Source organism: Megascapheus bottae, chromosome 18, assembly GCF_031878675.1.
Source record: "Megascapheus bottae isolate mThoBot1 chromosome 18, mThoBot2.hap1, whole genome shotgun sequence".
Taxonomy (NCBI): domain Eukaryota; kingdom Metazoa; phylum Chordata; class Mammalia; order Rodentia; family Geomyidae; genus Megascapheus; species Megascapheus bottae.
The window spans coordinates 6,976,481-6,989,431 of record NC_143526.1 but is presented as its reverse complement, the minus strand read 5'-3'; the positions used below and the strand labels follow the sequence as shown (position 1 = coordinate 6,989,431).

Sequence of the window (12,951 nt, the reverse complement as noted above, 5' to 3'; positions counted from 1 at the left end):
GAACTCAAGGCCTGGGCACTGTCCTTGAGCTTTCTCAAGGCTAGTATTCTACCATTTGAGTCACAGCACCACTTCTAGCTTTTTCTTGTATATGGTAACCAAGGAATGGAATTGGAGCCAAGGCTTCATGCATGCTAGGAGTCACCAGAGATGTTAAATAACTGTCCTGAGGGTACCACTCCCCCTACATTCACCCCTTGGTTGGAGAATGGAAACCACATGGAGCACAAACCACTATTCCCTTTTACAATTTTGGTACACTTTTTTTTTTTGGGGGGGGGTGGTGTATGGGGGTTTGGCCTGGATGCAGTTCCTTAGCTTTTTTCTGCTCAAGGCTGGCGCTCAACCATTTGAGTCAACTTCTAATTCCAGCTTTTTGCTGGTTAATTGGAGATAAGAGTCTCATGGACTTTCTTACCTACCCTAAGTATCCATGATCCTCAAATCTCTGCCTTCTGAGTAGCTTGGATTATGGGCATGAGCCACATGCACCCAACATGAACCAAATTTTTATGCTACTGTGATTAAATAAATCTAATTGCAAGATTTCCCAGCCACCCTCTGGCTGAGCACATTCCAAACATCTTTTATGACTTAGGAACACAAATACTTGGCAGAAATTGTCTTATTCTTTTTTTTTTTTTTTTTTTTTTTTTTTTTTTTGGGTCAGTCATGGGGCTTGAGCTCAGGGCCTGAGCTCTGTCCTTGGACTTTTTCTCAAGGCTAGAGCTCTACCACTTGAGCCACAGCACCATTTCTGGCTTTTTTCTATATATGTGGTACTGAGGAATTGAACCCAGGTCTTCATGCATGCTAGAAAAGCACTCTACCACTACGCCAAACTCCCGGTCCCTGTCTTACTCTTTTTTGTACCAACATTTTAACTCAAGAGCTTTATGCTTGCTTGGCAAGCACTTTACCACTTAAGCCACACTTCCAGCTTAGCTTTCTGTTGGCTATTTGGGAGATGACATCTTGTCGAATTTTCTGCTCTTACTGATTACCAACAGATGATTCTGAGAAACTGGAATTGCAGTTATGAGCCTCTTTTGCCCAACTTATTCTATCACTCTGAAATATATCCTCTTTAACAGATGAGAAAACTGAAGCTAAGACAAGGAATTCACACACTCAGGCTCACAGACTTAGTATACCCTGCATATACCTAATTTTGTATCCCACAATACAGGAACTTTTTCCACCGCAAGTGGAGAATTTAACAGCCAACAACTATGGTTTCTTCCCTAGGGCTGAGTTCACAGCATCCACAACATACAGCAAACAATAAGCATATCAGCAGCTCTGACTCATGGCCCCAGCAGGTGAACAGGCTCAGGCAGGACTGGGGAAAAAAGCCCTTCGTTTCCTATAAAAGCAACATGAATTAATACCACTCAATGGGAATGCATGTTTGTGCTCCAAACACCTGGGATGTAAAAACAGGAGAATCACTATCCCAGATGAGTTATCAAGAGACTTTATCTGAATAACTAAAAGAAAGCAAAGGGCTAGGAAGTTATGATGCAATTGGTAGAGCACTTGCCTAGAAAGCACAACATCCGGAGTTCAATCCTCAGTGCATGTAAGCACCCACACGTGTCCACCCAATCCTTTTTTTTTTTTTTTCCCCAGTGCTCATATTGGAACTTGAAGTCAGGGCCTTGTACTCTTGCTTGGCTTTTTCACTCACAGTCAGCTTCTACTTCCAGCTTTTTGCTAATTAACTGGAAACAAAAGTCTTGTAGATTTGTTTTCTGGGCTGGATTCAAACTATGATCCTCAGATTTCAGCCTCCTGAGTAGCTAGGATTGTAGGCATGTGCCATCAGCACCCAGCCTGGAAATGTACTTTGTATATAAAAGAGTTTTATAAAGCATGCAATAACATGTCAAGCACTTTAACTCAATAGCTTGCAAAGTTAGTTTTTCCTAGAGACAAAGTTAAAGATCTAACTTTGTTGAAATCTTCATTAAATTCTGAATAATTAAGATTATAAAGACTTACCAATTCATCTCCAAAGTATATAACATGATAAAGGATTAAAATAACTTGTAACAATGACTAACTCAAACTCTTGAACTACCTAAATTTATAAACTACAGCCAAATTTTAAAAGGAGGCCTTCTACAATTTCATGGGGTTTTTTTTGTTTTGGGTTTTTTTTTTGTGGGTTGTGGGACTTGAACTCTGCCTTGATGCTGTCTCTGAGCTCTTCAGCTCAAGGCTACCTACCACCCTACCCTTGAGCCAAGCCCCACTTCCCATTTTCTAGAGGTTATTTGAAGATAAGAGTCTCAGGTCCTTTTGTGCCTGGGGTGGCTTTGAACCTTGATCCTTAGATCTCAGCCTCCTGAGTAGCTAGGATTATAGGCGTGAGCCACCGGGCCCAGCTACAATTTCCTAATTTTAAAGGCTATTTTTATGCTTTTAGTTGATACCTCTTACCTCAATTAATGGCCCATCTCCTTATACTTCATCAGTCTATCTTATGTTTAATTATGAAGGATGTGTTTGTAAAGAAGTAAAAGACCCAGGTAAATGTATTCTGGAAGTGGAAATAATATTAATTAATCTTACTATCATTATTGTAGTGCTAGGGCTCAAATCCAGAGCCTCACACAAACTAGGCACATACTACTTTACTTAAGACTATGAGGTCAGGCAGTATAGCTTTGTTAAGATTTCTAACAGCTCATACTTTTAAGATTTTGGGACACTCACAGATATCTTCAGAGCTGACTCTTGTGTTTTTGTTTTTAGATAAATTCTTGCTATTCCTCAAACTCAAGATCCTCCGGCCAACACCTCCTAAGTAGCTAAGATAGGTGTCTGTAACCACATCTAGGACCTATGTATTAAAGAGCTGAATATTCATTTTTAAAATAATATCTCCAAACAAATTCAATTGCATTTGAATGTCAGCAAGTATTCCTGAATTCTAAATAAAAAAAAAAAAATCAAACCATCCTAAGGCCTTCTGTTTATATCAGCAGAAAAAGAGATGAGCTTTAATTGAAACAAACAAAAAAAATCAACATGTAGGTTCATCTTGTCATTGTATCTACATACATTCACAGAATATACAATATTTCAGGCATAGGACTGAAGAAACCCCATGAAAACCAGTCCAAGTTTTTTTGTTGTTGTTGTTTTATTTTCTTAACCTTTCACAAAATATTACAGAGAGTCAGTTCCACCACCCCAGGGAGGGGATGAGCAGCAGTCTTTCTCTTCCACAGAATCGACAGCTCCTTAAAGGTGATGCTTAGAACTCTGCTCAGGGGCCAGGAGTGTGGCCCAGTGGTAGAGTGCTTGTCTAGCATGCATGAAGACATGGGTTCAGTTCCTCGGTACCACATACAAAGAAAAAGCCAGAAGTGGTGCTGTGGTTCAAGTGGTAGAGCACTAGCCTTGATAAAGCCCAAGGACAGTGCTCAGGCCCTGTGGTCAAGCCCCAGGACTGACCGAAAAAAAAAAAAAAAACTGCTCAAATTTGCTCCTCCATGCAGGGAGGCCTGGCTCAGATGTCATGGGAAGAGGAGGTGCCCACAGCAGGCTGAGAAATGCATGTTCACAGGCACAGGGCACTCTTACTAAACAAGGACACTGGTAAGGAGGCTATGTATGTGGGAAGCCTGGAAACTGTTTTACATTTTCCTTTTCCTACAAAGCCTCACGGAAGTCATGGTCCACAGTGGACTGGGTGTAAGTGGAGCTGGAGATGTCCGAAGAATAAATCTGGAGGAGCCCACAGGGTTGGCAGAGCACGAAGAAGGGCCCCCTGCAGGTTTTAAAGAGCTTTACAATGTACTTGCGGAACTTTTCCCCTAGGAAAAAGTAGATGACTGGATTGAGGCAGCAGTGGACGAAAGCCAGAGTTTCCGTGGCCTGGATGGCGTAGTCCAGATACCTCTCGAAGGTGCAGTGCTGAAGAACTTCCAGCTCCACCAGGGTCTCCAGGAAGAGCACCACGTTGTACGGTGTCCAGAACCCAAGGAAGAGCACCACCACGGCAAAAATCATCTTCACCGCTTTGCTCTTCTTCTCATTTTTACAATGCTGCAGGGTCCGGATGATCATGGAGTAGCAGAACAGCATGACCCCCAGGGGGATCAGCAGCCCGAAAACGTTGATCTCCAGGGAACTCAGCACCTTCCACGTCGTGGAGTTGACAGGGTACTTGGTCTTGCAGTAAGTATGGTTGCGGTCAGTGTAACAAGTGCTGAACAGCAGGCCAGGAAGGGAGGCGAACACAGCCACTGACCAGGTCACCAAGCTAGTGATGACCCCATAGGTCAGGGTTCGAGCCCTCAAGGAAAACACTGCGTGCACGATGGCCAGGTACCTGTCGATGCTCATGAGCATGATGAAGAATATGCCGCTGTAAAAACCCACCAAGTAGATCCAGGAAATGATCTTGCACAGACTCAGTCCAAACACCCACTGATCTGCAGCATAGTAGCCCCAGAAAGGGAGGGAGAGGACAAAGAGCAGATCGGAGATGGCAAGGTTGAGCAGGTACACGTCCGTCATGGACTTGAGCATCTTGTACTTGAACAGAACCAGGACCACCACAGAGTTGCCGAACAGACCAAACAGAAAGACCAAGGAGTAAAGAGGGGGCAGAAAGAGCTCCCCAAAGGCCTTGATGCCTTCTTTGGTGCAAGGCTTGGGGATGTTCTCATACTGGTAGTAACCGCTGTATATGCTGTCATCCACGGTGGTCTCAGCCACATGTGTGGGGTTCATTCTGTAAATCTACAGCCTTCACGAGACTGGGCTGGGCCAACTACAGGAAACGAATGAAAGCAAGAGCAGATCAAATTTCTGTAACAACAACAACAACAATAAAGCAAGAGCATTAAATGCAGGACACAGCTCTCCCCCCCCCCATCAGCACACACCCTTGCCAAGGGAGGGGGCCCAATGCTTCCTAGTACCCTGCTGCCTCGTGAAACAATCCGGCCTTGGGAGTCAGCCAGATGGGCTTTGCGTATCAATCTTCTCATCCTCTGCAGGGTTGGGGTCCGGGTTGAGGTGGGGGAGGGGTCTGGGGGGGAGGAGCTTCCTAGAGCTGGATGCACTTTCAAGAATGACCAGATCAGCCACTTTTCCCCATAGGCTACAACCCCAGCCAGGCCCTTCCTGTGGATTAGAAAGAAAGCAATGGAGAATTCTGGAAAGACGGCGGGGGTTCAGGTAAGTCTGAGCTCTCACCAAGATACCAGTTTTAGCATTCCAGCAGAAAGTTTATTTGCTAAAGAGTGACACCAAGTAAGCACAGAGATCTCGGAGAGATCAGAGAGGAAAAAGTCAGCCTGCTTAAGCCAGTTTGGAGTCCACACCAGCGGTCATGGCGGTGGGGGTGGCAGCGCCTGCCGCTCCCCACAGCAGCTGCGCCAAGACAAAGGCTCCGGAGCCTGGGCCTCAGTGCCTCACTCACCGCAGCACAGCCCGGGGACCACAAGCCCACATCTTCACCCTGCCGGCCACTGAAAATGCAGACAACCAAGGGGACGTGGGAGGCCTCACTAAAGACCATCTCACTCCCACTGGCACCACCGCATTGGGAAGGGAGCCCCTGCCCACCAGCCGACAGCAGTGCCATCTTGGCTGCTGGCAAAGACCCTGCCACACCAACTAGCAGATACCTGAGGCCTGAGAAGTGCTGTCGGCAGCGCCATCTCTCAAAAGGACAAAGGGTCGGACCGGTGTTTGCTGAACTGGGTGATTGGCTCCCTGCCCTGGAGGAAGCAATGCCTCCCTATGCATTGCTGCCAGAGGCAGCTCCACCCCTAGGTTACTCTGAACTGGCCTAGCTGAACTGACAAAGACAATAGAGCGACAAACAAATCCCAAATCCAGTAGAAGGAAACAAGTTATTAAAATTAAAGCAAAATTAAATGAATTAGAGTACAAAAAAAATAGAGTCAACAAAACAAGGAGTTGGTTCTTTGAAAAAAATTAACAAAATTGACAGCCCTTAGCAAATCTGAGCAAAAAAGGGAAGGGAACACACCCAAATAAACAAAATCATGGACAAGAATGGAAATACCATGACAGAAATTACCAAGATCCAGAGTATCATAAGATGCTCAAACCTTTATGTCAACAAATTTGAGAATCTAGAAGAGATGGGTGAATTTCTAGCCAATACTGACATACCCAAACTGAACCAAGACGTTCTAAACTAACTACACAGGCTTATTTCAAGTAATGAAACAAATGTCAATAAGGGACCTCCCATCCAAGAAAAGCCCAGGACCTGATGGATTCACAACTGAACTCTAATAGCCGTGAAAGCAGAGCTCACACTAATACTCCTCAAACTCTTCAATGAAATTGAAAGTGAAGGCTTTTTGTCAAACTCATTCTATGAAGCCAGCATAACTTCATCTAGGTTCAATTCCTTGGTACCACATATTCAGAAAAAAGATGGAAGTGGTGCTGTGGCTCAAGTGGTAGAGTGCTAGCCTTGAGCAAAAAGTGGCCAAGGACAATGCCCAGGCCCTGAGTTCAAGTCCCAGGACTGACAAAAAAGTCAATTAATATAATTAACCACATCAACAGGAGCAAGGACAAGAATCACACCTCAATAGATGCAGAAAAAGCATTTGGCAAGATCTAATACCCCTTTATGCTAAAAGCTCTGGAGAAACTAGGAATCCATGGAACATTCCTCAGTATAATAAAGGCTGTGTATGACAAACCTACAGCTGCATTATATATCTATATCTATATCTATATCTATATATATTTTTTTTTTGCTAGTCCTGGGCTTGAGCTCAGGGCCTGAGCCCTGTCCTTGGACTTTCTCAAAGCTAGAGCTCTACCACTTGAGCCTCAGCACCACTTCCGGCTTTTTTCTATGTATGTGGTACCGAGGAATCGAACCCGGGTCTTCATGCATGCGAGGCAAGCACTTTAACCACTAAGCCAAACTCCCGGCCCAGCTGCATTATAATTAATGGCAAAAAACTAAAGCCATTTATAAAATCAGGAACAAGACAAAGATGCTCACTCTCTCCACCGCGCTTCAACATAGTATTAGAATTCCTAGCCAGAGCAATAATGCAAGAAGCAAGCATAAAGGGGATCCAAATAGGGAAAGAGGGAGTGAAATTTTCCCTGTTTGCAGATGACATGATTCTGTATTTAAAGAACCCTATAGAATCCACTCCCAAGTTGCTTGAGCTGATTCGAAATTTTGGCAAAGTAGCAGGGTATAAAATTAACCCTCAAAAATCAGTGGCTTTCCTGTATGCCAACAACAAGAAAAGCAAGGCAGATGTCAAGAAAACAACTCCTTTCACAATAGCTTCCAAGAAAATAAAATACTTAGGAATTAATTAAGGAGGTAAAGGACATTTATGTTGAAAACTTTAAAAATCTGAAAAAGGACACTAAACAGAACTGAGGAAGTGGAAAAACTTCCCATGCTCCTGGATTGGAAGAACTAACATCGAGAAAATGGCAATCTTGTCAAGGGATATCTACAAATTCAATGCTATACCCATTAATGTCCCAATGTATTCTGTAAGGAAATAGAGGAAGTAATCCAAAATTTCATATGGAATAATAAAAGACCCCATATAGCAAAAACAGAAAGAACAGGGCTAGATGAATATCAATACCAAACTTTAGACCCTATTAAGAGCTATAATTAACCAAAACCACTTGGTACTGGCACAAGAATGGGATTGAGGACCAAAGGAATAGAACTGAAGACCCAGAAATCAACCTGCAGACCTATGACCACCTAATCTTTCATAAGGGAACAAAAAAAAAAAAAATAGGATGGAAGAAAAACAGCCTCTTCCAACAAATGGTGCTGGCAGAATTGGTTAAGCACCTATAGAAAACTAAAGTTGGATTCCTATATATGTCACCCTGCACCAGAATTTATTCCAAATAAATCAAAGACCTTGAGGAAAAAGCAGATACTCTGAAAACTTTACAAGAAGGAATAGGAGATACACTAGGACTCCTTGGCACAGGTCGAAACTTTCTTAATAAAGACCCAGAAACACAACAAATTAAAGAATGTTTGGACAAATGGGACTGCATTAAACTGCAGAGCTTCTGTATGGCAAAGGACATAGCTAGCAAGTTAAATAGAGAGTCCACAGAATGAGAGAAGATTTTCACTAACCATACAACAGACAAGGGCCTCATATCTAAAATATACCTACAGCTCAAAAAGTTGAACCTCTCCAAAACAAATCCTCAAAGAAACAACCATCCCATCAAAAGGTGAGCTAAAGACTTAAAGAAAGACTTCTCTGAAGAGGAAATAAGAATGGCCTATAGATGCATGGAGAAATGCTTGACATCTCTGATCGTGAAAGAAATGCAAATCAAAACAACTTTGAGATTCCACCTCATTCCAGTTAGAATGGCCATGATCAAGAAATCTAATAACAACAGATGCTAGCGGGGATATGGCCAGGAGGGATCACTACTACACTGTTGGTGGGAGTGTAAACTCGTCCAACCACTATGGAAAGCAGTATGGCAGTTCCTCAAAAAAATAAACATAGAGCTTCCCTATGATACAGCAATTCCATTCCTTAGCATTTACCCAAATGTCCAGGAACAAAGGCATACTAAACTTACTAGCACAACAATGTTCATTGCAGCATTATTTACCATAGCTAAGATATGGAATCAATCCAAATGCCCCTCGGTAGATGACTAGATCAAGAAGATGTGGTACTTATAAACAATGGAATTCTATGCCGCCATCAGAAAAATGACATTGCCCCATTCATAAGGAAATGGAAAGACTTGGAAAAAAAATCATATTAAGTGAAGTAAGTCAGACCCAAAGAAACATAGGCTCCGTGGTTTCCCTCATTTGTAATCATTAGTGCACATCTAGGACTCGCCTAGCAGAGGATTACAATAGCTCAAAAGCTATGCTAGTCTCAAAAGGATGAGACTAAATGAAATGAACTCTAGGATATGGAAATAAGAGAAATCTTTGTGATTGTTGTTCTTAATGTACTATTTATTTCTTTTCTCTTTTTTTTCCCTTTATGGTTAATCTCATGTCATTACTGTATCTGACTCTGTTACCTGGTATATTATATATACGTTTATTTGTTTATTTGAAATAGGGAAGGGAGGGGGGTATGGGGACTAAAACATGAGAAGCGGTATCAGTGTGTGTGAAGTAATGCTCGTTCTATCTGGTGACTATAACTGTAACCCCTCTATTAATTACAATAAAAAAATTAAAATTAAAAAAAATAAGGAAGGGAAGGAGGAAAACAAGATGAATGGGAGGTGGTGGGGGTGAGAAACAGGGATTAAAAACATGAGAAGAGTCATCAATGTGCGAGAAATAATGCACCTACTACCTGACAAATGTAATTGTAACCCCTCTACACATTACCCCGACAATAAAATAAAAAAAATAAAACAATGTGCATGTAGAACTCACTGGTAGAGCTCTTGTCTAGACATACATGTCCCTGGGTTCAAATAATGTGCTTGTCTCAGCACAGCCCAAATACCGGTGCTACTACTACTAATAATAATGTAATCTAGATCTTTTTCTCCAGATTTTAACTCCACATTTTGAGTAACTGCTTTAGGTTATCTTTTTTTCATTCCTGCACTTGGGGTTTGAACTTAGAGCCTTGGGCACCGTCCCTGACCTTCTGTTTGCTCAAAACTAGCATACTACCACTTGAACAAAGTGTCACTTCACCACTCACAGCTGTTTGGTGGTTTATTGGAGATAAGAGTCTCATAGACTGTAGGGCACTCTGTAATCCTAGCTAGTGGGGAGATTGAGATATGAGGATCACAGTTCAAAGCCAACCCAGGCAAAAAACAGTTTCAAGAGACTCTTTTTTGTTATTCCTCAGGCTTGAACTCTAGGCCTGGGTATTGTCCTGAGCTCAAGGCTAGCACTCTACCACTTTGAGCCACAGCATCACTTCCAGTTTTCTGGTGCTTAATTACAGATAACAGTCTCACTGAGGGCTAGTGGTATGACCTAGTGGTAGAGTGTTTGCCTAGCATGCAGGAAGACCCTGGTTTGATTCCTCGGCACCACATACACAGAAAAAGTCAGAAGTGGTTCTGTGGCTCAAGTGGTAGAGCTCTAGTCTTGAGAAAGCTCAAGGACAGTGCTAAGGTCCTGAGCCCTAAACTGGTTAAAAAAAAAAAAAGTCTCATTGACTTTTTGTTCCCAGGCTGGTTTTGAACAACACTCCTCAGATCTCAGCCTCTAAGTGGCTAGGATTACAGGTGTGAGCCACTGGTGCCCAGCTTCTCAGAGACTCTTATCTCCAATAAACTGGACTTTTTTGTGGGTATGTGGATCATAGGGCTTGAACTCTGGGCCTGGGCATTGTCCCTGAGCTCTTCAGCTCAAGGCAACTGCCCTACCCCTTGAGCCACAACCCCACTTTTACATTCTCTAGTGATTAACTGGGGTAAGAGTCTCACATTCTTTAGTGCCCGGGCAGGCTCTGAGCTGGGATTCTCAGATCTCAGCCTCCTGAGTAGCTAGATTACAGGTGTGAGCCACCACGCCCGGCTGTACTGTATAGATCTCAAAGCAGCCTTCCTAGTCCCATACATTTTAATCCCAACCCAACAAAATTCTTCCTCTCTCACAGAAGCAAGCACAATGGATGGGTGGGAAACATGTTCTGAGATTCAATGACCTCCACAGCTGTGGTCTTTGAGGTCCAAGGCCGGTGATGTGCTGATAGGCCAGGTCTCAGAGGTAAGTGACAAACAGCTCTGATTTCAGCACTTGCTGGCCAATTCCAAGCTAACAACTACACCACACATGGGCTGAGCCTGGAGCAGTGGGTGTGTGGGAACTGGTGCCAGGGAGCTCCTGCATGCCATCAGTGAGGGCAAGCTGGCTCCTGTACCACACCGGGGAGCCAGCACCCCTCAGGTGGGGATAAGCAGAGCCTTCTGGGCATAGCAGCCCAGCTACTCTGGGCCAATTGGATGCTAACGGCAAATGTGTTTATAAGGATTTCCAGCGGTAATAAACACTCAGTTGGATAGTTTGAAGGGACTTTTTGGTCTAATCCAAACTTCATATCAAACCAATCCATGCATCGAACTCGTTTTGAGTGGGAATCTGCCTGACACTGAAGCCAGAATGAACATCGCTGCCTCCTCACTCACCTTGCTTTCCTGCAGAGCAGAGCAGCTCATAAGGCGCTGGCCCAGGGCTGCCCCCAGCTGCAGCTGCATACCTTATTAAACACTTGTCACTTTGCCCAATAATTCATAGCCAATCCCCAACACCTCATCCCTATCACCCACCACGCACCTGCAGCCTTCCCACTAAGAAGCCAAACACACAACACTGTCTAAAGGGAGATTTGGAATTTATGTTCGAATTGCAGGCAAAATTCCTACTGTATCACAAGCTCTCTAAAGAAAGGGTTGCTACAGGGGTACATGTCTTACTGTTACCAATGAAAGGGAAATAGGAAGGCCCAGGATGCTGGAGAGTCTCAGAACAAGCAGAGAGCTGGTTAAAGATGATCATTCTATAGGTCTTGCCTGGGAGTGTTTCTTAGTCTGGGATCTTGATAGAAGCAAGAAGGACAGTATGGATTTTTGATAATGGCCATCTGTGTGTCTGCAGCATGTGTGAAGAGGAAGAGTCCTATATCTGAATACCAGCAGATGAGGGATGGAAAAGTATAGAGATAATAGCAGGACCAAGAAGCCTGAGTATCGAGGCACCTGTCTATGCGGTCTCCAGGCCACGTGTCTGGCGAGCAGTGGGTGGCCAGAGGCCCTAGGAACACCCCGGCCCACTTACCTTGCGTTTCTGGAAGTGTCTCTCAGGAAGGTCTGTGAGGCAGTGCCAAGCTTGCTCGTGCAGCACAGGTGCCTTTGAAGGGCATGTGGCTTCCTGTGAGACCCATCTGCCCTGAGTTCAAGTGGGGCTTTTGAGAGAGGGAGGAAACAGAAAACGAGATGAGTGAGTCATTTTCCAAAATTCAAAGCTAGGAAGGTTTGGCTTCTGTTAAGAGTCAAAATTAAAGCTGTTTTAAAAGAAGGAGCTTTTTAAAACTGTGTTTATTGTGGGGTCTCATGGAGGTAGCATAGAGGCAGATCCATGCCTAGAATGAGCAAGGGACTGGATTGAATCTCCAAGACTGAAGGTGTGTACACACACACACACACACACACACACACGCAGGACACCGTGGATCAATGGGCTACTTTTCCTTTTCATGGAACTCCAGTGGTGAGCACTCAAGATATATGGTGTTCTCCAAGCAAGCAGACTTTAGACTGAAATCCACTAGTACTCTAGAAAAAGGACAGTCCTGTTTGCTTACTTGGATTCTGCAGAGTGGCCACTAGGTGCAGGGCTTTGGCTCCCCACACAGCCTGCAGTAGCATAAGCTCAATACGTCTCCATTCTTTAAAAATAAATAAGGGCCAGGAGTTCGTCCAAGTGGTAGAGTGCTTACCTAGCATGCACCAAGACCCAGGTTCGATTCCTTAGTACCACATACATAGAAAAAGCCAGAGTGGTGCTGTGGCTCAAGTGGTAGAGCTCTAGCCTTGAGAAAGCCCAAGGACAGTAGTCAGGCCCTGAGTTCAAGCCCCAGGACTGGCAATAAATAAATAAACAAACAAATAACCAAACAAATGGAGGCCAGGTGCTGGGGCTCATGCCTGCAATCCTAGCTACTCAGGAGGCTGAGATTGTGGTTCAAAGGCAGCCTAGGCAGGAAAGTCCGTGAGACTCTTACCTCCAATTAACCACCAGAAAACCAGAAGTGCAGCTCCGCTTCAAAGTGGCAGATGACAGTCTTGAGCAAAAGAGCTCAAGGACAGTGTCCAGATTCTAAGTGCAAACCCCAAGATCAACAAAATACCACTACTAGTAATAATAATAAGATAGCCAAGTGTAGAGAAGTGGATAGTTTGTCTACATGTGTCTCC

The 12,951-nt window shown here is 43.9% G+C and overlaps 1 protein-coding gene across 1 annotated transcript; it reads right to left on the bottom strand.

Moving 5' to 3' along the window:
* Positions 1–3,067: 3,067 nt before the first annotated feature.
* On the bottom strand, positions 3,068–11,847 carry Ccr4 (C-C motif chemokine receptor 4). Its single transcript, XM_090352749.1, has 2 exons — positions 11,813–11,847; positions 3,068–4,789 (listed from the first exon to the last, which is right to left on the bottom strand). Exon 2 carries the CDS (start codon positions 4,747–4,749, stop codon positions 3,664–3,666), a length of 1,086 nt encoding a protein of 361 aa, XP_090208875.1. The 5' UTR covers positions 4,750–4,789; positions 11,813–11,847; the 3' UTR covers positions 3,068–3,663.
* Between the last annotated feature and the right edge of the window lie 1,104 nt (positions 11,848–12,951).

Coding starts and splice junctions, on each gene's coding strand:
- Ccr4 (XM_090352749.1), bottom strand. CDS start 4,749: ATGAACCCCACACATGTGGCTGAGACCACCGTGGATGACAGCATATAC.